At 34.0% G+C, this 27,007-nt stretch overlaps 1 protein-coding gene across 6 annotated transcripts in view; it reads left to right on the top strand.

The window, feature by feature from the left end:
- The window catches only part of LAMA2 (laminin subunit alpha 2), a 1,406,020-nt gene that overhangs the window by 497,375 nt on the left and 881,638 nt on the right, over positions 1-27,007 (top strand). For all 6 annotated transcript variants that reach the window (XM_053710700.1, XM_053710701.1, XM_053710696.1 and 3 more), the window contains exons 8-9: positions 6,907-7,085; positions 13,464-13,563. In XM_053710700.1, the coding sequence (XP_053566675.1) occupies positions 6,907-7,085; positions 13,464-13,563 (279 nt within the window). The remainder of the gene's footprint in view (positions 1-6,906; positions 7,086-13,463; positions 13,564-27,007) is intronic.

Raw genomic sequence — 27,007 nt, 5'->3', positions numbered from 1 at the left:
GGTTTTATTTTTAGCTTAGGGTTTTGGGCAATGTAAAAGAACTAAATTTCCTTTAAGGACAATGCCCATCCAAATGCCCTTTTCAGGGCAATGGTGAGCTTAAATTTATTTAGAAAGGGTTTTATTTGGGGGGTTTGGTTGTATGGGTGGTGGGTTTTACTGTTGGGGGTTGTTTGTACTTTATTTTACAGGTAAAAGAGCTGATTTCTTTGGGGCAATGCCCTGCAAAAGGCCCTTTTAAGGGCCATTGGCAGTTTAGTGTAGGCTAGTTTTTTTTTTATTTTTTGGGGGGGGGGGGTTATTTTGATAGGGCTATTAGATTAGGAGTAATTAGTTTTTATTTTTGATAAGTTCTTGTTTTAATTTTGTGTAATTTAGTGTTTATTTTTTTGTAATTTAGAAAATTGTATTTTGTTAATTTAATTTATTTAATTTATTGTAATGTTAAGTGTTAGTGTAACTCAGGTTAGCTTTTATTTTACAGGCAAATTTGTATTTATTTTAACTAGGTAGCTAGTTAATAGTTAATAACTATTTATTAACTAGTCTACCTAGTTAACATAAATACAAACTTAGCTGTGAAATAAAAATAAAACCTAAGATAGATACAATATAACTATTAGATATATTGTAGCCAGCTTAGGGTTTATTTTATAGGTAAGTATTTAGTTTTAAATAGGAATTATTTAGGTAATAATTGTAAGTTTTATTTAGATTTATTTTAATTATATTTAAGTTAGGGGGTGTTAGGGTTACATTAGGGTTAGGGTTAGGTTTAGGGGTTAATAGGTTTCTTATAGGGGTGGAGTGGGCGGACGGCAGATTAGGGGTTCATTATATTTAAATAGTGTTTTTGATGCGGAAGGGCGGCGGTTTAGGGGTTAATAATTTTATTATAATGGTGACAATGTCGGGAAGCAGGGGAATAGGGGTTAATACGTTTTTTAAGTGGCGGCGATGTCCGGAGCGGCAGATTAGGGGTTAATAATTCTATTTTATTATTTGCAATGTGGGAGGGCCTCGGTTTAGGGGTTAATAGGTAGTTTATGGGTGTTAGTGTACTTTGTAGCACTTTAGTTATGACTTTTACAGCTACAGCATTACAGCTTTGTAGCGTAAAACTCATAACTACTGACTTTATATGGCGGTATGGATCTTGTCATTTTAGGCTGTACCACTCACTTTTTAGCCTCCCTGCAAAACTCGTAATACCGGCGCTATGGGAGTCCCATTGAAAAAGGACTTTTTTTTAAAGTGCGGTACTGACGTTGCGTGATGGCTAAAAAAGTGTGCGGTACAGCTATTCTGACAAGACTTGTAATAGCAGCGGTAGGGAAAAAGCGTTGTTATGGGCCATAACGATGCTTTATCACTCATAACGCCAAACTCGTAATCTAGCTGTATGTTAGTAGCTATTTGGTGGGTTCTGAACAGAACTATCCTCTACTAATAAAACTGCTTCTGAGGACCAAAATTACTTTGACCACTACAGAATATTTTTCATGCATTCTATAAGGATTTATGAACTGGATACATCTATTTAAATTTTCTGGAATTAAAATTATGTTTCACTGGCATAACTCATTTGGATGTGGGGTGTATAGCAACATGAAAACCCTCTCTTCTGCACCAATTGCATAAGACATGCAAAAAAATATATCCTGACAATTTGCAATGTGATTATTGGTATGAACCCTCAATATAACAAAGTGTAATTGTAGAGACCTACATTTATTTTTCAAATTGTTTTATGTTATTATTTTGTGTTAGTTTACTCATAGGAAAAACACTAAAAACAATGTAATTTTTTAAAATATTTTCAAATACATAAGTGCCTGCAAACTATTGGATACAATTAGCTTCATGGTAGAAAACAACAACAATAAAAAAAAACAATATGAGCAGCATATATTTAAGTCATAGAAAAATGAATGGCAGATTTAATTCTATCCTTTTGTAATACCAGTTATTATAATAGGACAATGAATGTTGAATATTTTGGAAGATTCAATTATGCAGTTATATATCTATGTATTTTTTATATATATTTTTGCGCAATCATTTTTAATTTACATATAATAATAAATAGATGAAACAGAAATATAGATACAAAATATAAACTTAACATATAATATATAAGCATCCATTATCGGATGCTGGTGATAAAGGTAGCTGTTCTCAGGTACACATCCTAATAAATACATACTCTTTGCTACACTTAAAGTATAATGGGCAGGGCATGCAAAGAAACCCATAAATATAATGAGCTGGTGTGCAAAAAGTTACAGTCAAAGCCACTTAAAGGGGCATGAAACTCAAAATGTTTCTTTTTTGATTCACATCAGAATACAATTTTAAACAACTTTACGATTGACTTGTTTCATCTAAGTGGTTTTGTTCTCATGGAATCCTTTGCTGAAAAGCATACATAGGTAGGCTAAGGAGCAGCAATAGACTACTGGGAGCTAGCTGCTAATTGGTGACTGCACATACATGCCTTTTGCCATTGGCTCACCCAATGTGTTCAGCTAGCTCACAGTATTGTTGTTTATTCAACAAAGGATACCTAGATAATGAAGCAATAATAATAATAATGGAAGTCAATTGGAACAATGTATACTCTATCTGAATCAAGAAAGAATAATATTGTGTTTCATGTCCCTTTATGTGTACATTATCAGACACTGGATGTCAAAATTACAAGATATACACAATTTAGACACCACTTAAAGGAACATAAAATATAATTTTTTTCTTTCATGATTCAGATAGAACATACCATTTTAAACAACTTTCCAATTTACTTCTATTATCAAATTGTCTTTGTTTTCTTGTTATCCTTTGTTGAAAAAGCAGGACAGTAAGTTCAGAAGTGGGCATGTGTCTGCAGCACTATCTTGCTATATATTAGCAAGAGCACTAGATAGCAGCACTATTTCCTGCCATGTAGTTCTTCAGGCATGTGCATGCAACCTATCCTGATATCTCTTCAACAAAGAATAACATGAGATTGAAGCGTATTTGACAATAGAAGCAAAATGAAAACTTTTTTAAAATAGTTTTCTCTATCTGAAAAATAAAATAAAAAATATTGGTTTCATGTCCCTTTAAGGGGCATACAAAGTAACACATATTATTTCATTAATGAGGTTTCACTGCAAGGAAAACAGAAACAGAGGCGCCACATGTGTAGATCAATCAAAACAGACAATATCCAAGTTAGATGAGATACAGGATACTCACAAACGTGAAGGCACTCTCTTGTGCCTGTAGGAGCGGGCTGGTATTTAAACAGCAACCAGCTAGCTGTACCAAGGGATCCCCGTCAGGATATCCTCGCAACAGTAATCCTTCACCAGATTGATTCCAGCAAAAAGGAAAAAATGTTCAGAGGGGAGGAAGGCTAAACAGCCTTATGGTTACTGGCAAGGGAAATGCCACACGAACACCAGACCTGTCAGTCTTTATCTGAAAACTGTCAGCAGCAATTCTTCAGCTTTCTCTCCTTAGTAGCTGCCAGCCATGCTGCTGTAGCTCTCCTACAGGAGAGCTACAGCAGCATGGCTGGCAGCTACTAAGGAGAGAAAGCTGAAGAATTGCTGCTGACAGTTTTCAGATAAAGACTGACAGGTCTGGTGTTCGTGTGGCATTTCCCTTGCCAGTAACCATAAGGCTGTTTAGCCTTCCTCCCCTCTGAACATTTTTTCCTTTTTGCTGGAATCAATCTGGTGAAGGATTACTGTTGCGAGGATATCCTGACGGGGATCCCTTGGTACAGCTAGCTGGTTTGCTGTTTAAATACCAGCCCGCTCCTACAGGCACAAGAGAGTGCCTTCACGTTTGTGAGTATCCTGTATCTCATCTAACTTGGATATTGTCTGTTTTGATTGATCTACACATGTGGCGCCTCTGTTTCTGTTTTCCTTGCAGTGAAACCTCTTTTTGAAGATACACCATCGTTTGGGTGAAGACCGAGAGCTGCCTTCTATTTATACTTCCATTTATTTGGACTTATTTGGACTTCAGTTGGGATCTTCCCCATTTCACCTATTGATACGTCTGTATTCTCATATATATATTTTTTATTCTATCATTATATTTTATGTTTTATATTTTACATTTTACAGATTTTACCATTTATTTTTTATATATTGTTTTATAGGTTTTTTTACATTTTTGGTATCACCAAAGGGGGTTTTTTGATTGTATTTCAGTACTATTTTCTGCCCTGAGTCATTAGCGCCTCCTATAGGGGATTTGTGGTATTACTCTAATATCACAATATCCCTCTTAATACTTATTTCATTAATGTGTGTTTGCCTATGATGAGCATACTTCAATAGTCACATTAGGACCCTTACAAATGGCGCTTATAGGGGCTGTACTTTCATGCATGCTAAGTCTTAATACGTTAACATTATGTGTTTCAAAGGGCTTGCACCTATATTTTTGAATTTGTAAACACTTGTTCTGACTGTGAGATCAATAATGTAGACACAAGCACTTTAAAATGCACTGTTGTGACCATATAAGGATTTAGCATATCCCCTATAAAATCCGGTCAAAAAGGTGTAATCTAGTTTGAAGGTCTCCTTTGCAGATACAATGTTGCTTGTTTTCAGAACATGCCAAAATGGAAACAGTGTTTTAACAAAAAATAAAAAGAAATATTATAAAAAAACAGTTACCATTTATCATGAAAATAGTAGTACGGATGGATATGAAATTCATAATCCCATTTTAAGACCTGATTATAAAGCTGCAAGAACTGTTAGGGACAAACATGACAGTGCCAATGTGACTTAGAATCAAATAATACATTTTTCAAAATAAATAAACATAAAAACACATTATTTGTAGGTATTGGGGTCCTGATGTGATTTTTTCCTGCAGATCACCTTAGGTGTACTGGATATCACATACTCAAAAACTCAACACATATACATTTGTATATGAACCAATAGATATGTAAATGTCTGCCCTGCCCACTGTATACAGCCTATACAATAGGAATGAATGGAACTTTAATAAACTGATACCGTGTGTGTTAGTATACCCCTAGTATTCATCCTGTGGCCATTTCAGAGTGTTTTACACATGTGCAAGATAAAAGACTGCTTCCAAATAGTCTCTAATTAGTTGTAAATATGTAAAAAAAAATGCTCTTTCAATGTTATTTCAAGTGCCTTGAGGTGTTGAATTTGAACAGTCAAAACTGTCCCAAAGGTGTTAAAGGGACATGAAACCCAATTTTTTTCTTTCATGATTTAGAAAGAGCATGTCATTTTAAAGAACGTTCTAATTTACTTCTATTATCTAATTTGCTTCATTCATTGATATTCTTTGCTGAAAAGCATATCTAGATAGGCTCAGTAGCTGCTGATTGGTGGATGCACATAGATGTCTAGTGTGATTGGCTCATCCATGTACATTGCTATTTCTTCAACAAAGGATATCTAAAAAATATGCAAATTAGATAATAGAAGTGAATTGGAATGTTGTTTAAAATTGTATTGTCTAACTGAATCATGAAAGAAAAATTTGAGGTTTAGTGTCCCTTTAAAAATTATTCAAAAATGGATTGTGATTGCTGATAACTTTTCTGATCTATAGTAAAAATAAGGTTTTAAGCGAGGATCCAAAAAGACATTTGTGGGTGTGCAAAGAACCAAAAACACAATATTGTGAAAGGCTTAAATTGAGAAAAGTCTTTTTGCTCAGAAAAATAGCCAAAAGTTCTCACATGAGATATTGTGATCAAGAAGACTTGGTTTGAGTTATAATAGTATATATCCAGGGGTCAAGTCGAGCGGGAACGCATGGGAACTGAGTTCCTGCACTTTTTTGCAGGTGGAACTAAGATCCCCCTGGACAGAGAACAAAAATGCTTCAGTAAACACTGCTGCTGCTGGTTGGAGGAGCTTGAGCACAGTCTGGTTAGAGGGATAGTGAGATCCTCTGGTAATGGACAGTAACACTTCTTACAATACACTAAATGAAAGCCTGTCAGTGGTCCTGCTATGTGATCACCCCCGCACTGTGTGGAACACATGGTGCTTACATTTCTGTGTGTCTTGCTCTGGGGTTATTTAGCTTCCATCAGCAGAAATAGGACTATTGCACCCTTAAGTGGGTGAGAATCTGTGACAGAGGAGGAGTCTCAGGCCCAAAGGCAACCATTCAACCCTTCATTAGATTTAATTTGCTTTCATTAACCAAAGTGTATAGATTATATACATATAAATATAGTGTGTGTGTGTATAAAACAATATTAATTGTTTTGGGGCTATACGTCTTAGTGAGTTCACACACTTTTTTTGTAGGAATATATGTATATATTGTACCGTTCAGTCTTTGCAAACATAATGCATGTTACAATAGCTTTGGAATTTCATATTATATAGTCATTAGAGAAAATTCCTCCATTATCTCCTAAATGCATTAGAAATGCTTTTTTAATGGTGATTTACAATAGTTATTCTATCAGTACTAAATGTGCAAATACATTAATAAGTTTTAGTTTTTTCTTTTTTCTATGATCATGGCCAACAATATATTTTTAATTATATTATAAACCTTAGTAGTGTTATTAACAGTTTGAAAATATAAGCAAACTCATACACCTAGGTATTAGGATAATAAAAGTTTTATTTTTTTAACAGACCAATTACAAGTTATAGAATTTCAATAGCACCAACCATAAGCCATAGCGTTTGTTATATGGTAGCTTACAAAAATACAGTTAAACAACTTAAAATAATATATAATTGTAAGAGATCTAAAGCTCAAATATTTGTAAGCTACAAAAGTACCCTAAGTATGTCTACAACTTTTATGTAATGAAATAGCAGAGGTGTGATATTTGAAATACTGTAGTCATTTAATTAATGCATTGTCCTTTTTTAGCCTGTAATTGTCACTTCAAGAGTGAAGAATGCTATTATGATCAGCAAGTGGCCAAAGAGAAACTCAGTTTGAACATGAATGGAGAATATATTGGAGGAGGTGTATGCATCAACTGTTCCAGCAACACAGCTGGAATTAATTGCGAGACTTGCATTGATCGTTTATATCGGCCAAAAGGGGTAATGTATCCTCTCTCACAGTTATAAATGAATGGACTGATAGATTAATTAATTTTTCTTTATCTTACAGGACCTTAAAGTTTAGCAGAAGTAGATTTTTTTTCTGACACATTTCCAAATTTGATTCAATTATTATGTATTATGTGATAGTCATTAGCCAATCACCAACTAATATACGTATAGATTGTGAACTCTGGTACTTTCTCAGAACTCATTAGTGCTTAAAGGGACACTGAACCCAAAATTTTTATTTTGTAATTCAGAAAGAGCATGCAATTTTAAGCAACTTTCTAATTTACTCCTATTATCAATTTTTCTTCATTCTCTTGCTATCATTGCTATCATTATTTGAAAAAGAAGGCATCTAAGCTTTTTTTTTGGTTTCAGTACTATGGACAGCACTTTTTTATTGGTGGATGAATTTATCCACCAATCAGCAAGGACAACCCAGGTTGTTCACCAAAAATGGGCCGGCATCTAAATTTACATTCTTGCATTTCAAATAAAGATACCAAGAGAATGAAGAAAATTTGATAATAGGAGTAAATTAGAAAGTTGCTTAAAATTGCATGCTCAATCTGAATCACGAAAGAAGGATTTTGGGTACAGTGTCCCTTTAAGAAAGTGTTTATATGTAAAGAATGCGCACAAATTGATAAAGGAAGTGTATTAAAAAGTCTTAAAACTGAAAACTCTATCTGAATCCTGAAACTTTTTTACTTTTGTGTGCTTTGAAATAAAATCAGTTAGTTAGCTATGACACTATGTGAAGTTACTATATCATAGTCAATTTAATTAAAATTTGTAATGTGTTAATTTAAAAAAAAATAATCAATTTTTGTTGTTCTTTATAATAGTTTAAAGTTTTTAAAGATATATAAGTTTTGAAAACCACTAAACTCCTGTTTGGTGATATTTGAAATATTAATTTCAACATAAATTAAAAAAAACACCATTTGATGCAATTTAAAAAATATATATATATATATTATATCAAGCAACAGAATAAATAAGAAAGCAGGATTGCAAAGTATTAAAATTTGAGTGATTTTGATGGAATATTGATTATTGTGTTTTTTATGTGTTCTTCATTTTGAAGTTTATTGTCTCACATTTTAAAGCATTTACAGAAAGGCTGACAATAAATAAGAATAGCAATAACATATTTAAACATTCAAGTATTCTGATATATCATAAAATAAATGTAATAGTTGTGCAAACACAAGATAAAAGCTGTCAAATCAAATGTAAATTAAAGGGACAGTCAACACTAGAGATAACATTATCCGATATTTAAAAATAAAAAACGAAGATCCACCGCTTTTGTCTTGCCCACTTGCTTCTCCTATATATCATATTATAGAAGTTATCGACGATGATTACTAGGAGAAGCAAGTAGACAAGGCAAAAGGGGTATGGTGCAGGCGGATCTTCGTTTTTTATTTTTAAATATCGGATAATGTTATCTCTAGTGTTGACTGTCACTTTAATCTAAAATAAAGCTGTACATTAGAATAATTACTGATTAGAATAAATAATCTTATGTATAACATGCTGATCTATTAATTATATTTAAAATTGCTCTCAATCTCTAGCAGATAGGGTATTACTATAAATATATAAATATATATATATATATATATACAGTATATATATATATATATATACACAGTATATATATATATATATATATATATATATATATATTAATACACAGTATATATATATATATATCAACAGTACGTTCTTGGAGAAAATACTGAATAACTTAGAGGCATTTCATTGTAACTTACAAGTTATAATAGAATATCATGATTTCCACATGATAATTTTTTACATTTTATTTTAGGTAATAAAATCTGAAGACCAAAACAATTTGCACCTTGATCTTCTGGAATATCATCGGGATGGGGTTTTGTGCTATTGTTATTCTTTATTTTTAGGGGGTTAACATGCTAGTGATAAGAACTGTTGATTAAAGAATATCTAAAGTTTAGTGATACATATAACAGTGTCCGTTACCATGAATCAATAAAGTGTATTGTCTGTATTTAAAATCAAAAGTAGGTGATTAATGTGGATATTGGTTAAACTATATATACCGTCATAGCTGATCAAATAAATAAATAAATTAAGACTAACAGTGTTTATACATACCTTCAATTTACCATTAAAAAATAAAAAAAAATAAAGTTTTCTTTTAATTACAAAACATAAAATACATACTATACATACATGAAATACATAGAAACATAGATATTGACGGCAGATAAGAGCCATAGGCCCAGCAAGTCTGTCTCATATTTCCTAAAAATATAAACGTATCTAGTTTGTAGGATAGCCTTATGCTTGTCCCAGGCATTCTTAAAGTCCCCACACTGTTTGTCATTACTACCTCTTGTGGAAGTTTATTCCATGAATCAATCACCCTTTCTGTAAGAAGTGCTTCTGCAAATTACTCCTGAATCTACTACCCTTCAGCTTGAGATCATGACCCCTTGTTCTTGAATTTTCCTTTTTATGTAAAATACTCACTGGCTCAGTTTAACCCCTATCCTGCTGCTCACGGACCCCGCCGCCACCTACATAAAGTTATTAACCCCTACCCCACCGCTCACGGACCCCCCCGCCACCTACATAAAGTTATTAACCCCTATCCCGCTGCACACAGACCCTGCTGCCACCTACATAAAGTTATTAACCCCTATCCCGCCGCTCACAGACCCCGCCACCACCTACATAAAGCTATTAACCCCTATCCCGCCACTCCCGGAGCCCATCGCAACTAAATACATGTATTAAACCCTAAACCCCTGGCCTCCCACATCACTAGCACTTACTAAACCTATTAACCCCTAAACCGCCAGACCCCCACATTGCCATAAACTAAATTAACCTATTAACACCTAAACCTAACAACCCCTTAACTTTACATTAAATATTAACTCATCCCTATCTTATAATAAATTTAAACTTACCTTTAGATTTAAATTAAACTATATTAAACTATTAATTAATCTACCCTAACTGTTATACTAAATTACATTAAACTATATTAAACTATTAATTAATCTACCCCAACTATTATACTAAATTACATTAAACTATATTAAACTATTAATTAATCTACCCTAACTGTTATACTAAAATTACATTAAACTATAATAAACTATAACTGTTGAAAATTCCATCATTACTCCTACCCCGCATGCCCATTGTCTTGGGGTCACACTTGACTCAGATCTTTCCTTCACTCCTCACATTCAGTCCTTGGCTAAAGCCTGCCGCTTCCACCTTAAAAACATTGCTAAAATTAGACATTTCCTTACACAAGATACATCTAAGATTTTAATCCACTCTCTCATCATTTCCCGCCTTGACTACTGCAACTCCGTCCTCTCTGATCTACCTAGCTGCCGCACAGCTCCTTTACAATCCATTATGAATGCCTCCGCCAGGCTCATCTTCCTTACTCGTCGATCTTCATCTGCTGTGCCTCTCTGCCAATACCTTCACTGGCTTCCTCTTGCCTCTAGGATTAAACACAACATCCTCACTCTGACATACAAAGCTCTCAACTGCACTGCTCCCCCTACATCTCAGAACTTGTCTCCAGATACTCTCCCTCCAGTACCCTTCGATCAGCTCAGGATCTCCTCCTCTCCTCCTCTCTTGTTACTTCCTCACATTCCCGTCTACAGGACTTCTCCAGACTGGCCCCCATCTTGTGGAACTCCCTGTCTCGCTCCACAAGACTCTCCCCTAGTTTTAACAGCTTCCAGCGCTCCCTAAAAACTCTACTATTTAGGGATGCTTACAACCAACACTAACCTTTCCTAACTCCATTGCTTTCCCCTTGAACCCCTTAGAATGTTAGCCTATGAGCCCAGCTGTTTGCAGATTGCCTTCATAAGAGCCGACTACAACAGTGCAACTCTCGGCAGGGCCCTCTACCACTTGATCCCTGCAAAAGCTATCCTGTAGATTGACTATGTTTACAGCGCTGCGGAATCTGTTGGCGCTCTACAAATACCTGATAATAATAATAATATTAATTAATCTACCCTAACTGTTATACCAAATTACATTAAACTATATTAAACTATTAATTAATCTACCCTATTATACTAAATTATATTAAACTATATTAAACAATTAATTATTTTTAGTATAATAGTTAGGGTAGATTAATTAATAGTTAAATATAGTTTAATCTAATTTAGTATAACAGTTTCGGTAGATTAATTAATAGTTTAATATAGTTTAATGTAATTTTAGTATAACAGGGTAGATTAATTAATAGTTTAATATAGTTTAATGTAATTTAGTATAATAGTTAGGGTAGATTAATTAATAGTTTAATATAGTTTAATGTAATTTTAGTATAACAGTTAGGGTAGATTAATTAATAGTTTAATATAGTTTAATTTAAACCTAAAGGTAAGTTTAAATTTATTATAAGATAGGGATGAGTTAATATTTAATGTAAAGTTAAGGGGTTGTTAGGTTTAGGGGTTAATAGGTTAATTTAGTTTATGGCGATTTGGGGGTCTGGTGGTTTAGGGGTTAATAGGTTTAGTAAGTGCTAGTGATGTGGGAGGCCAGAGGTTTAGGGGTTAATACCTTTAGTTAGTTGCAGCGGGGTCCGGGAGTGGCAGGATAGGGGTTAATAACTTTATGTAATTGCAGCGGTTTAGGAGTTAATAACTTTATTAGAGTTGCTGTGGGCTCCGGGAGCGGCGGTTTAGGGGTTAATAACTTTATTTAGTTACGGCGGGGTCCGGGAGCGGCGGGATAAGGGTTATACATTTTAGTATAGTGGCGGGGTTTAGTGACAGTATACAAATAAAGCTGTGAAAAAGCCGAATAGCAGCGAGATCGATGACGGTTAGTTAACAACAGTACGTTGCTCATTGCCCGTACTTGGTGCTTGGCTTTTTGACAACTTTTTTGTTAAATATGGAGAACGTATTCATCGGCAGCGATGTTAGGCGAGCGTATTGGTGCCGTTGAATGCAAGTAAATTGACGGCTTGATAAATAGGCCTCATCATCTTTATTTCTATCTGGGGCACTACACTCCTACCAATCAGAGTCAATGGAGAAAAAAAAGTGGACCCTACTCACATGCAAACCCGATCACATATTCTCATGTGCACTAACCCAACATGAAAATATATTACAATATTTCACATTCCAATGTTTTTACATTGCAGAATATGTTCTATTTATTCATAAATACATAATTATATATATATATATATATATATATAAATATATATATATATATATGATACATTTTTTATACAATATATATTGCTACCAATATATAAATATATATATATATATAAAAATATATATATACACAGAACATTGGAATGTGCAATATTTAATGTGAATACTTTATTAAAAATGAATATTGCAAAAATATGTTTTTTTTACATGTTTTCATCTTCTGCAAAGGGCACCAATGTGCTTCTATATATGACTATATATGTCTTATGACATATAGCTTTTATTAGAAGTATTTTTGCTAATTCATGTACAACATTTTCTATTATGATGAAGTTAAAGGGACACTGAACCCAAATTTTTTCTTTCCTGATTCAGATAGAGCATGCAATTTTAAGCAACTTTCTAATTTACTCCTATTATCAATGTTTCTTCATTCTCTTGCTATCTTTATTTGAAAAAGAAGGTGTCTAAGCTGGACATCAGTTTTTGATTGGCGGATGAATTTATCCACCAATCAGCAAGGACAACCTAGGTTGTTCACCAAAAATGGGCCGGCATCTAAACTTACATTCTTGCATTTCAAATAAAGATACCAAGAGAATAAAGACAATTTGATAATAGGAGTAAATTAGAACGTTGCTTAAAATGTCATGCTCTATCTGAATCACAAAATAAAAAATTTGGGTTCAGTGTCCCTTTAAGTTTACATATGAAACAGCCTTTCAGTAGAACTGTTAATTATATACAAAGTAAATTACATATTAAATACTTACCTAGACTACATGTGCATTTTATTTCCATCAGAATGTATTATTTCTCATTTCTATAAAAATGTTTAAGGTTCAAAACAGTATAATTTTACCAATGCAGAATGAAACAACAACAACCTGACAATCTGAACAGATATTGCATAATTGTCTTGCCAAAGGAAACAAACATTAAGATTTAATTTAATTTGCTTTTCTGGAGAAAATGAAAAGTGAACAAAATGTTCCTTTGAGCATGGAATTACTCATGTTCCATTCCATGTTGCTGTTAACATTTAGCTACAGAGAACATGGCATATGTTTCTGAGTATCATAATGTATTTTAAGTATAAAAACATCATGTTTGTTAGCAATTAACTTCTGATTTCATTTAATAGGTGTCACCTACTCATCCCAACCCCTGCAGACCATGTGACTGTGATCCAATTGGCTCTTTACATAATGTTTGTGTTAAAGATGAGAAACAAGCTGAAAGAGGTAGGAATCCATTTTATTTTGCTTATGAAACTAATTTACAACTACATTTAAACAAGGTTATAAAAGAAAATGTGCACAAATAAATCAAAGGAGAAATATTATTGCCAAAATAGAAGGGATATATAAAGTGCAGCTCTATTTTAGGTCAGTATTTATCATATATAAATACTTACTAAATAAATTTGTCAGTATTTATCATATATAAATACTTATTAAATACATGTCTCAATATTTATCATATATAAATACTTATTAAATACATGTCTCAATATTTATCATATATAAATACTTATTAAATACATGTCTCAATATTTATCATATATAAATACTTATTAAATACATGTCTCAATATTTATCATATATAAATACTTATTAAATACATGTCTCAGTATTTATCATATATAAATACTTATTAAATACATGTCTCAATATTTATCATATATAAATACTTATTAAATACATGTCTCAGTATTTATCATATATAAATACTTATTAAATACGTCTCAGTATTTATCATATATAAATACTTATTAAATACATGTCTCAATATTTATCATATATAAATACTTATTAAATAAATGTGCTTGTTTGACAAGCAAACTAATGTAAAACTAATTTTGATTTAGTTGGCAATGCATGATGAAAATACATGTAAAATTAAGATATTGGAGCATGGATAAAAGTAAATGAAGCTAACGTATTTGCTGACAATCCACCTATGGGCAACCACCATATGGTTTGGTCTCTTGGGCTGCAATTGTAGTACTTAATAAAATATTTTTCTTATGACAATCCTATATATTAGGGTAGTGAAAAAACCAAGGGACTCCTGTTGGCTTAAAAGTCTGGTGTACTTAAAATAGATAAAGAGGTATTGTGACAAAAATTAAAACATATAATGTCAAGGAGGGCACTGCAACCCACAAAAAGAACATTCAAGCACTCAAGTGGCGTAGCACTGAACGGCTTACGCGTTTTGGCTTACACAGCCGTAGTCATAGCTTATAGTGCCTTAATTCACACATGTGTAAAATGACCTAAGCGGTTGCTAATTGGTTTAAAAAAACAACGCCCATTTGTGCCTGACCCTATTACAATGAACTTGTCTTATAACCAGCTGATGCGAAATATTTGACAGCGCCAAACAGATAACTGGTTAATTGCGGACATATTTTATCATATACAGAAGAAAAACAGAGTGTCATCCACCAACTAACATGTCTCTCAGAATATTGGTTAACCTTAACACAGCACCCCATTCCTACATCAGAGTGCAGGGAAACTATGCTATTATCTATAGGCTGCAGGAGCCCAGTACAAAAAGTTATTACTTCAGCGATCGTCTCACTCCCATTAATTGTGGGTAGTTCTGATACTGGGTCCTAGTGTCAGTTAAAGAACATAGACAGATAAATCCCAATATAGGATACAAGTTGTCCCTCAACTTCTTTACAGAACCTATAACAGTTAGCAAATGGTGAATACATACTATTAGTGAGATACTTAAATCTCCTTTGGCGTGTAAGGCACGCCCTAGCAATATTATAGCATAGGAGATACCAATGAAGATAAAAAAACACTTACTCCTATTAGGTTAAACAAAGCTCTACTATGTGCTTTTCTGCATTGGCATACTTCAATATGGAAAGCATAGAGCAATTTTTGCATAATGTCTTATCCTACATCTGAATTAACTAGATAACATTAACCATGGTCAAGAAAACAGAATAAATGGCAAAATATCATGTAATACACATAATCATATAGTGGCAGTGATGGTTAAAAGATTGTAAGGCTGCGATACAACCTAATACTAGATCCTACTCTACCTTCGTTTGTAAACCTATACATTAATCCCTGAACTAATTGTCCTAAGGCGGAAATCCCATGGGCTATGTTACATAAGGAGAGTAATATACAGGTAAAGAGTGGATAATATGTGTTTAACATTATAGTATGTATACAAAATGTGTAAGTAGTACCCTTAATTTGCACAAAAGCCTGCAAGCTATTGCCAAGGATGCTCCAGATTACTCCCAATGGTTCATAACATTGTATCTTGAGTTAAGACCCATGTGTACTCTGGTTCCCAGTGTAAAAATCCAGTATGCCTCCATTTTGGCTAGAAGGCGGTCCATATCCCCATTTCTTTTTGGGTCTTTGTATTTTCTCTATACACACCATGTAAAGGTGTTGAGACTGCCTTTGTGATAGATTCCAAAATGTTGGACTATTGGGGTGGTTGATCTGGTGGTCTTAAAGGAAGAGAAATGCTCCCTGATCCTAATATTTATGTCTCTGGAGGTGAGTCCCACATACTGGATTCTACAATGGGCATATTCAATTTGATACACCACGTATTTCGAGGTGCAGTTCATGCAGGCACCAATGTTGAAAACCTTATTGGTAACATTGCTCGTAAAAGTTTTAGTCACCTTGACAAATTCACATGGTTTGCACTTTTGGTGCCTGCATTTAAACATACCTAGATGTTTTAGCCAGGAGCTATTTGAATGTTTTTTTATTGGGAAGTAGTGTTGGTAATAAAAGTGATCCCAATGTTGGACTCTTTTTTGTATGAGCCCCTTAGGCAGTTTTTAACAGTGTCTATTAACTTGTCATCTGCCATAAGTATTGAAAAATGTTTTCGTACTATATCGCAGATGTGAGTGTACTGGGCACTATGCTCCATGACAAATGTGACACCATCAAATTTGTTCTTGTTATGATGTTTATGCTCTAATAAGCTTTCTCTGGATTTAGTTGATAATGACCATTTGGCTTTCTGTATTGCTTTGCTATCCCTAAGTCTCTTTTCTAAATCTCTAGAGAGTCTTTCAAATCCCCTTGATCAGAGCAATTTCTTTTAAGACTGGTGAACTCACCTTTGGCAATGGTCAGGGGTATGTGTTTAGGATGGCAACTAGTGCCGGGTAAGACCGAATTTCCTGAGATGGGCTTACGGTACACTAAGGATTTAATGGACCCATTCTCTAATCCTACCAAAAACAGATCCAAGTAGTTAATTTGCTTAGAATTATGTTGGAAAGTAAACCCAAAGCCGATTTCATTGTTATTCAAATATTTCAGAAACAAATCAATATGTTCCTCTGGACCTGTCCAGATAAACAACAGGTCATCTATATACCACTTATACAGCAATATATGATGCCTGTAGGGGTTACTATCTCTAAAGATGTGGAAAAACTCCCAACAGCCTAAAAACAGGTTCACATACGAGGGAGCGAATTTCCCTCCCATGGATGTTCCACATCTTTGGAGGTAGTACATCCCTTCAAATTGGAAAAAGTTGTGAGCGAGCAAAAAAAAAAAAAAAAACACGATCTTAATGATATAGACATTGAAATCTTCCGAAAAGTCAGTGTAATTTTCCAGGAAGAAGCAGATGGCCTCCAGGCCCTTGTCATTGGGGATTCTGTGAGCCATCTCGATCTTTCTGTCCACTTAACATCCTTAATCAATTGGAGCACATGTTTGGTGTCTCTGAGGTGTGAAGGAAGGGTGGTGTAACACACACTAACTTACAGTTAGAGTTTTTAGATCAAATATATAAAAAAATAATTGTTATAGCAGGCCATAAAATAAAGGTTGTGTCTCACATAATCTATAGTGGGTATTTATCTGAAAATACACACATATAAACTTAGTGAGTGGAGTTTGATATGAGAACTAAAACTGTATGTGGCCAATATAAGTGAGTTTGATTGTGGTTCTCACCAAAAGTAGTAAATGAATGGATTACAGTTTTAGTTCTAAAGGTTTAGGACTGCATAATAGAAAAAATATAAAAGTAAAATAAAAGAAAAAATAGGATTGTAGCAAACAATAAGTATGAGACAAAAAGTACAAAAAGAGATAATGTCCAGCAAACAAGAGATAAAGTAACGTTTTTGTGGAAAAAATGAATATAATAACAAAACGTTTTTATGACAAAAATATCTAGGAAAAAGTGTCCAGCAAAGACTCACCTCCGGAGGGAGAAAAAGTTTAACAGTGGTGGTTCAGATTGTTTGTAGGCAAACCGCTGAGGTAGATTGAGGGGAGAGCAGCCTACAGAGCTGCAGCGTCCTGGGCTGTGTAACCGGAAGTGCGGATGTCCGTTAAACCGGAAGTGGCAAGATGTCACGCAGACAGCGTGAGTAGTGCAGCACAGAGGGAAGTCAGAGTCCTCAGTGTGATCGGCTGTGCAGGGAAGCATGCAACTTCAATACCAAGCAAGGTATTGAATGTTGCAGGCTCCTTTATAGCCAGGACTAATTTAGGGAACATAGCTCCTTAAAGAGACAGGCCTTGTTATCATGACAGGTGGTGACCAGGGGCTGGAAAATATAATCTACCCATTCTGACATGTTACCAAGGAGGGAATCAATTCCACTCACAATGGGGCGTCCTTTGATGTTTTCCAAAGATTTATGGACCTTCGGAAAGTGATGGAACAGGGGGATTCTTGGGTGATATTCTGCTGTTGCTGCATCTAGGAACCCCTGTTCCAGCCCTTCATCCAAAATGTCTTTCAGCTCTGCTTGAAAGATTGAGATGGGGTCTCCCCTTAGAATTGAATACTCTTTGGGGTTTGTAAGTTGACATACTCCCTCCCACATATTGTTCCCAATCCATGACCACCACTATTCCTCCTTTGCTTTTCTTATAGTTAAATCTGTGTTATCTTTTAATTCCATAAGGGCCTTCCTTTCATTGGCACTCAAATTGTGTTTGTGGTGTTTTGTATTTTCTTTCAGAGACACTAGATCTTTCTCTACCCTATTATAGAATGTTTCTATAATATTGCCCCTATTTTGGATCTTTTTAAAAGAAGGTTCTCTCTATTTTTATCCTGCCTCTCTATTAGCTTCCATCTGGAGTTGCTGTAAAGTGACTATATCACAAGTTTCATTAAATCCACTGGGGTCAATTGGCTGAATATGATCAGGCTCCAATTGAGTGAGGGTAGTATTGTCTGAAAATTCCTTAGTGTGATAGTTCTAACTAGTCTGTTTAAATCAAAAAGGGTTTGAAAGACATTGAAATTATTAGATGGGGAGAAACTTAAACCAAGACCAAGAACTTTGATCTGATCATTACTCAGGGAAAAGGAGGAGATATTATTTTTTTATATTTGTTCATTTGTATTTTGTTTGTGGTTTTGTCCCTCTCAGTTGGTATCTCTCCTGACTGTGCTGTATAGTAGGATATGTACTTTTCCCTCCTATTCCTCCCCCTCCCTGATTGTCCTGGTGAAAAACCTGTTCCAGCATTACCTGTTCTGCTCTATTATGGGCAGGTGCAGGATTAACATAGTGTATAGATGTGTCCTTGGGTCTAACTGCTGGAGGTTGTGTATTATTGCTATTTAGTGAATAGGCATAGTTAGTATGTATGGAGGTAATTTCTTTGCTAGCAAAATGTGAAGGGCCTACAATTTATGTTCTTTAGTATCCCTTGTTTTGCAACACTAGTTAATTCATTGTCTGAGAGTTTCTCATCTGTGGAATAGTCTGTGTCACTACCTGAAAAGGTCACATTTTTAGATTTATTGTTGTCTTTTTTTGTGATTATGGTTACCCCTTCTTCTCCTCCCAAATCTAGGCTGATTCTGTCTATATGTATCCCTTTGCTTCTTATTCCATATATAAACAGCGTTAGATGTATAATCATACTTGTCCCTGATATATTTTGTTTGTTTATTTTCCATAATGGATGCCCTGCCTTTGGCAACAAACCCTCTCAGTATAGCGTCAAACCTGGCAAACTCTGCAACAGTTTGTTCATTTCTAGAGGTAATTCTGCTATTTCTCTTCTAGTCTGTTCTAGTAGTTTGTTTTTATGCTGTATCAAAAGTAACATAAGATTAAGCTAGCATTCTGTTAACACATTATTCCAAGGGGTCAATTTATCAAGCTCCGTATGGAGCTTGATGCCGCGTGTTTCTGGTGAGCCTTTATCATACCATACGGTCAAGCTGCTCCCACAACAGCTCAAAAGGGTTGAGATCTTGTGACTGTGCTGGCCACTCCATTAAAGACAGAATACTAGCTGACTGCTTCTTCCCTAAATAGTTCTTGCATAGTTTGGAGCTGAGCTTTGGGTCATTATCCTGTTGTAGGAGGAAATTGGCTCTATTTAAGTGCCATCCACAGGTTATTGAATGGCATTGCAAAATGGAGTGATAGTCTTCCTTCTTCAAGGTCCCTTTTAACTTGTAGAAATCTCTGAATTTACCACCACTAAAGCACCCTCAGACCATCACATTGCCTTCACCATGCTTTGCAGGTTGCGTGTAGCACTCCTGCAGCATCTTTTCATTTGGTCTCCAATTCAAAAATGTTCTTCTTTGTGATCCACACACCTCAAACTTAGATTTGTCTGTCCATAACACTTTTTTCCAATCTTCCCTATCCAGTGTCTGTGTTCTTTTCCAATCCTAATCTTTTCTTTTTATTTGCCAGTCAAAGAAATGTTTTTTTCTTCTGTGAGGCGTCTGTTTTTCAAACTAGACACTGTAATGGATTTGTCCTCTTGCTCAGTTGTTCAATGAGCCTCATACTCCTCTTTCTTTTCTAGTTAGATCCAGTTTGCGTTGTTCTGTGAAGGGAGTAGTACACAGCATTGTATAAGATGTTTAGGTTTTTGGAAATGTCGGATGGAATAGCCTTCATTTCTCAGAACAAGAATAGACTGAAGATTTTCATAAGAAAGTTTTTTGTTTCTGCCCATCTTGAGCCTGTAATCAAACCCATAATTGGTGATGCTCCAGATACCCAACTAGTCTAATGAAGGCCAGCTTTATAGCTTTTTTAATCAGCACCACAGTTTTCAGCTGTGCTAACATAATTGCAAAAGGGTTTTGTAATGAGTAATTAGCCTTTTTAAATGATAAACATAGATTAGAAAACACAACATGCAATTGGAACACAGGACAGATGGTTTCTGATAATGGGCCTCTTTATGCCTATGTAGATATTCCATAAAAAATCAGTGATTTTAAGCTACAATAGTAATTTACAACATAAACAATGTCTACACTGTTTTTCTGATCAATTTAATATTATTTCATTGGACAAAAAAATTGCTTTTTTAGTAAACACAGAAATTTCTAAGTGACCCCAAACTTTTAAACACTAGTGTGTGTGCTAGTGTATATGTGTATATATAAACTATGTTTTTTTAATCCTGTAAAAGTGATGTTTCAGGGGTGATGCCTCTTCTTCAGACTTAATAATAGTATTAAGTCTGAAAAAGGGGCACCCCCCTGAAACATCACTATTAAAGGATAAAAAAACTGAGAGTGCCTTATTGTGCAATGGTTTACACACATACACCTATATAGCTATATGAAAAAAAAGATATATATATATATACAAATAGGTGGATAGAGCACTCCCACTCGCTAGTAAGACAAATACCAGGGTGCAAAAATATCACAGTATACACAATGCGACAATAGCACTCTCTAAATTTAGACCACAGCAACTTTATTGTGTGACGTTTTGGAGCATTCGCCCCTTCCTCAGACAACCATAAAGTGAACAAAACAGTGCTTATTTATATAAATATATATATAGACCTTCGTTCTAGCCACCTTTTACACATTCAGTGTGTACACCGTAATATCTTTCCGTCTTATTGCACCAAGGGGCGTGTCCAGTTATGTCATAGATGCCCCCTGAATAGGCCAATCATAAGGAACACCATGCAATCAGATGTCAGACCGCATAAACCCTCAATCAACTGATCCATATTCTTCACCCACCCACTGCATCAGACAGTATAGCGATAAATATACCGGCTCTGTTATATAGTCACTGTCATAAAAAGTTTATCAAAGACTACAGGGAGGGCACATATATATATATATATATATATATATATATATATATATATATAACTGTCAAAGGAACCATAGTAAATATATATACAAATGGAACAACCTTAAAGCAATGGGGCTAAACTATGTAGCAATCAGATTACAGGGGATAGAGTAACATATAAACATACAGACTAGAGAATTGCAAAATATACAGAATAGAAAAATATACAGAGTAGAACAATCTACAAAGTGGAAAAACCTACAAAATAGAAAAACCTACACAGTAGAACAATGGGCAGCAATGAGAGCCTTACATGTCATACCATAGCTAAATCATAGCTCTGCAAATGGGACAGAAACATCTGTTATATTTTCATATATTAACTTAGTGCGGATATACCCAACACTAAACCAAATTATATACCTTTACTAGGCTAAGCAAGACCTGTAATATTATTAGCTATACTTTACCGCCCCATGTCTTCATTGAGTATGGTAGAAAGCTTCCCATGTCAGTATGTATTACATGAAACAGTGCCAATCCACCCTAGTTTTCAGGCCTCCTGGATGTACAGTTCCCAGGGTAAAAATTCATTGTGTCTTCAACTGTAAGAGCCTCTTCTTCCTGTCCCCACCTTGTCCCGGGGGGGTACATGATTAATTAGTATGAAACGTAGATCCTTCACTGTGTGGTTCATCTCCAGAAAGTGCCTCTCCACTGGTTGGTCTGTTTTCCTTTTCTCCAAAGCCATTCTGCTTGCACTACGATGATGAGCCATTCTTTTCTTAATATCATCGTCCATTTTACCCACATCGTTTTTCCCACAAATACACCACATATTTAGTTGAACAGGTTAGGTGGCATTTGATCTTATACCCCTGATTGGAATGTGGATGATGAAACGAACTGCTTTGGATCATTGAATTGCAAGTGATACAGCTGATACACTTGAAACATCCCGGCTTCTGCGTCTTTAACCATGATTCCTTGAAGTATGCATGCGTAGGGTCTGTTAACATAAGAAGATCCTGTAGATTGCGACCTCTTCTAAAGCCCATTCTTGGGGACTCCATTGTTTTAAAGGGGAGCAATTTATCAGTTATCGATAAACTTGCAATGGTATACACCTAACGCCTGCTAGCAGTGGACCCTTGTGCTTTGGAAGATTGACACCTAGCTGTCAAACAAATTAAGTCAGTAAAATTGGAAAAGATCATTTGTACAGTTGCGCCCCAACTATACTCAGGGCTGAAGGTTAAATAAAAGCACATATAAGTTAAACATATATAAACTCAGTTATAATTTATTTAAAACAAAAATATAAATATATCAAAATTCCCAAATAATGAATTCTTACTTCAAACCTCTGTATATACAAAATATTTATTGAAGCATGATATGTGTCACCTAAAAAATTAAAAATCAATCTTAAACAAATAAATAATCCTAAACAAATAATTTATCTAATAACAATAGTTGTGGCCACAACTTTATATTTATATGATAAAATCGAGTGATATTAATTTCCAAACTCTGATCTTTTATAGGCAGTAAGAGGACTCTTATAAATGTCCTGATTAGCTCACAGTTTGCAATTCTCCTTTTGGAATTTTCTTAAGGATACTATATTCTCAATGTTAATATTAGTGTTGTTAAATAGTTTCAGTTGAGTATATACACACCGGGTAGCGTCACTTTAGCCGTTAGGTTTTCACACTCAGTTTTAGATCACAGAACCAATCAGCTATTGGTATTTGGACAACTCCCTTATTTGAATTTCCAATGCCGGTTAGAAACTTTGCAGAGTTATGGCAATTGTAACAATAATTCTCAGTATTTTTGCAAGAAATTAAGTGTTCTCCTTTGTATCCAAACAGTCTTTTTCTACTATTCACTTTCTAACCGCTTTAACTTTTAAAAGAGAAAACGCTCTTACCTCGTCTGTGTCTCCTATTTCTCTTAGGCGGCTTCTTAATTCAAGCCTTACCTGGACACTTTTGAGCGATTCTCTGCAGTTATTGGGTATCGTGGAAAGCTGAATAAGTAAATTGTAGTCCTGACAGCTGCAGCTTGTCTTTGTGATATGCTCCTAGTTCAATTTCTTCCGATGTTGTAATAGTTAATTCAAAGAGCAGAGTTGTAATCCTTCCTTCACTTCTACGGGTTTCAGCATCCCATAGATGCCTTTATCAAGATGACAGGAAGTTGGCTCTGGTCCATCTTTTATTTCCGCTCATTAAAGGGATAGGTTTCCTGGTTCTTAAAGGGATAATCGTTTCTGAAACAATTGCATTCGTTGTATTTTGAATGCATGTATTCTCTTACTGCCATATTTTATTTTAAGAGTATAATGCACTCTAAAAAACTAAGTATTTATTATTAAAAATATCCAATAAAATAGAAGAAGTTATAATTACTAAAAAATTCAAAAAGTTTCATACAATAAATAAAAAATTCCATACAATCAAATAAGAAAGAACTAATTGATGTCTGAGCTAGATAGTAGATTTGTAATTATATTATAAGATAAATTCTATGTCATATTTACATTATAGAGGAATCATAGGGCAGTATATTGTTAAAATTGTACTTAAAATCAATTCAATCTGATTCGTTATAAATTATCTACAAATACTTTATTGCACTAGATTTCAGCACTATTACACTATTTAGCAAATATTTCAACAAATGCTATACATAAAATTCTATATCATATATTCATTATAGAAGAGTCATAGGGTGGTTTATTTTCAAATGTATTTAAAAATAATTCAATTTAAAAATAATTCAATTCATATTGTTTATAAATTATCTAAAATTGCTTCATCACACTGTTATAAAAATTGATTAATCAAACTATAAAATTATTGTGATATCTAAAATATCTAAAACAATTTATTATCTCCGTTAGTTAAAACATCTAAAATATCTAAAATATCTAAAACCTCCCGATTATCTAAAAATATATCTATCTAAAATAATGATTATATTCATCAAATAAATGGGTTTAAATCCAATTCAGCATTTAGACCATTTGGGGTTAGGGTATTAAAATTAAAGATCAATTCAGCTTCGGTGAGGAGGAGGGTATTAGTTATATCACCCCCTCTATGTAAATTTACTTTTTTTAGGCCCCAATATTTTAACCCTTTAGTACTCTGATTATGACATTCCTTAAAGTGTTTGGATAGCAAGTGATCCTCAAAACCCCATTCAATGTTAAGTAGGTGTTGTCTTATCCTGTCCCTTAATGGGCGATTAGTTTGACCTATATATTGTTTTTCGCATGGACATTGGATTATGTACACCATATTGTTGTCAGTGCATCTTAGAATCTCTTTAATATTAAATTTAAAATTGGAGTGGCTAGCTTGTACACTCTTAGTTTTCTTGCTAAACTTACAGGCCTTAAAGCTCAAGCAAGGGAAAAAACCTTCTAGTTTTAATATGGATATTTTTAGTGTAAGACACAATATTTTAGAAAGCATGGATCTTCATCCTAGCGCTAATACAGACACTGAACCCATATTATCAGAGTTAATGGATAGTTTAGAAATGAATCTAATTAAAGAGATGAAATATAAAGCAGAATTAACTTTTATTCAAAAGTATATTAATGGAGAAATGGTCCCCAGGGGACTTAGATTAAAAAAGAATTGTACCTTCAATCTAGAACCAGATCATAACCTAGAATGGTGTGAGGTTTTACAAAAAGCCTCATTAGATTTAATGAAAATTATTATAAAAGCGAGAACACGCTCACTTACCAATACTAGTAAGCTAATTGAAGAACACAGAGGCAAACTAGTAAAAGAAACAGATAACCCTTTGTTTAAAGAAAAACAGAAACAGATTATAATTAATATTACAAATACAAAAAAGAAATAATTGAGATAAAATGGAAAAAATTTACAAGAGATGAACAAGATTATCAGAAAAAAGACATAGTAGAAACAAATGTAGATACGGATATAGAACAGGATAACATTACAGTAGAAAATTCACTTATATCCAATAGAGAACAAACGATTATTAAATTATTCAGAAAAGAGAATAAGGTCAATAATCAGAATAAATTAAAAAAGAACCACATTCCTGAATGGAGGAATACAGACATTAATAACATGAGAAGAGAAAGAACAAATGAAGGATATCAGATAAGGAGAAATACTGAGGGTTATCAAAATAATAAAGGTCCATATTGGCAAAATAGGAGGAACCCAGGAACATGGGTAAATAATAATTATAATCAGTTTCCACATAAAGGGAGAGAATACACTAATAGAAATACATACAGAGAAAATACATATCAAAATAAGACACCAAGAAGAGACTACTCTCAAAATACACCTTATTACAGAAATCATACACAACAAGAATCTTACTACAATTCAGAACGGATAAATATGAACAGACAAAGAATGCCGAATCACTATAGAAATTTTGAAGAAAATAACTATAGACAATATGAGGGAAATAGACATTATGAAGAAAACAGACATTATGAAAATAGGAATTATTCAGATGGAGATAATATACCACTATACAACAGGTTTAAACCATTGGAAAACCAAAGAGATAATGAGAATGAGAATAGAGAGGCAGTTAATGAGCCAGATATCCATTTTTTAGGGGGGACCTCAACAGGAAGAGAAACCCCATGGGGACAAAGAAAAGAGAAACACGATTTAGATATAAAATCCCAAAAAGGAAAAAGAAGGCTAGAGGAAGAAGAGGGAGAGGGAGGAGAAAGACAAGGGAACAAGAGAGTAAGATAAAGGAAAAGAAACTAACACCTACTGGAATTTTTAATTTGAGCAATCTTACACTTAATAAAGAACAAGAAAAGGTGTTACGTATGGGTCTATCCTTTGCTCCAACAAGAAGGCTTAATAAATTCGAAACTATGATAAATATCAACCAATATATAAGGAAATTGACATTAAAAAGGCATTATTTAAAAAATCCAATCGAATATACAGCCTTATCTGACTCACAATTTGGCACACAATACACCCATACTACACTAAGACCTAAATCTACCTATTACCCAACACAAGATAAGGGAAAATACCTCGAAATATTTGAGAAGTCCATTAAAGAAGATCTCCAAAAATGCACATTAAAAAAGAATAAGTACCCAAATATAACAAAGAAGGAAAATGACACAATAAGAGATTTGAAAAACAACCCAGATATTATATTGAAGCCAGCGGATAAGGGTGGAGGGTTAGTAATTTTAAATACAGAAGACTATGTGAAAGAGGCCTACAGACTACTTAATGATACAAGCACGTATAAAAGATTGAAATCTAACCCGGTGAATAATCAAATGAGAAAATTAGAAATGATATTACAATTTGCAAAAAAAGAAAAAATACTTAATGATAAGGAATTTAGTTTTTTAAATAATTTATATCCAAAAACTCCAATTTTTTATTATTTGCCAAAAATTCACAAGTCACTTTCAAATCCACCAGGTAGGCCGATAGTATCGGGTATTAACTCACTAACCTCTAATATGTCAGCATATGTAGATAGTTTCCTGCAAAAATATGTAGTAACATTACCCTCCCATATTAAAGATTCGACACATTTCCTAAATTTATTAGGTG

Source organism: Bombina bombina, chromosome 4 (genome assembly GCF_027579735.1).
Source record: "Bombina bombina isolate aBomBom1 chromosome 4, aBomBom1.pri, whole genome shotgun sequence".
Taxonomy (NCBI): domain Eukaryota; kingdom Metazoa; phylum Chordata; class Amphibia; order Anura; family Bombinatoridae; genus Bombina; species Bombina bombina.
Note: the sequence above shows the minus strand (reverse complement) of the source record. Positions and strands in the feature narration are given on the sequence as shown.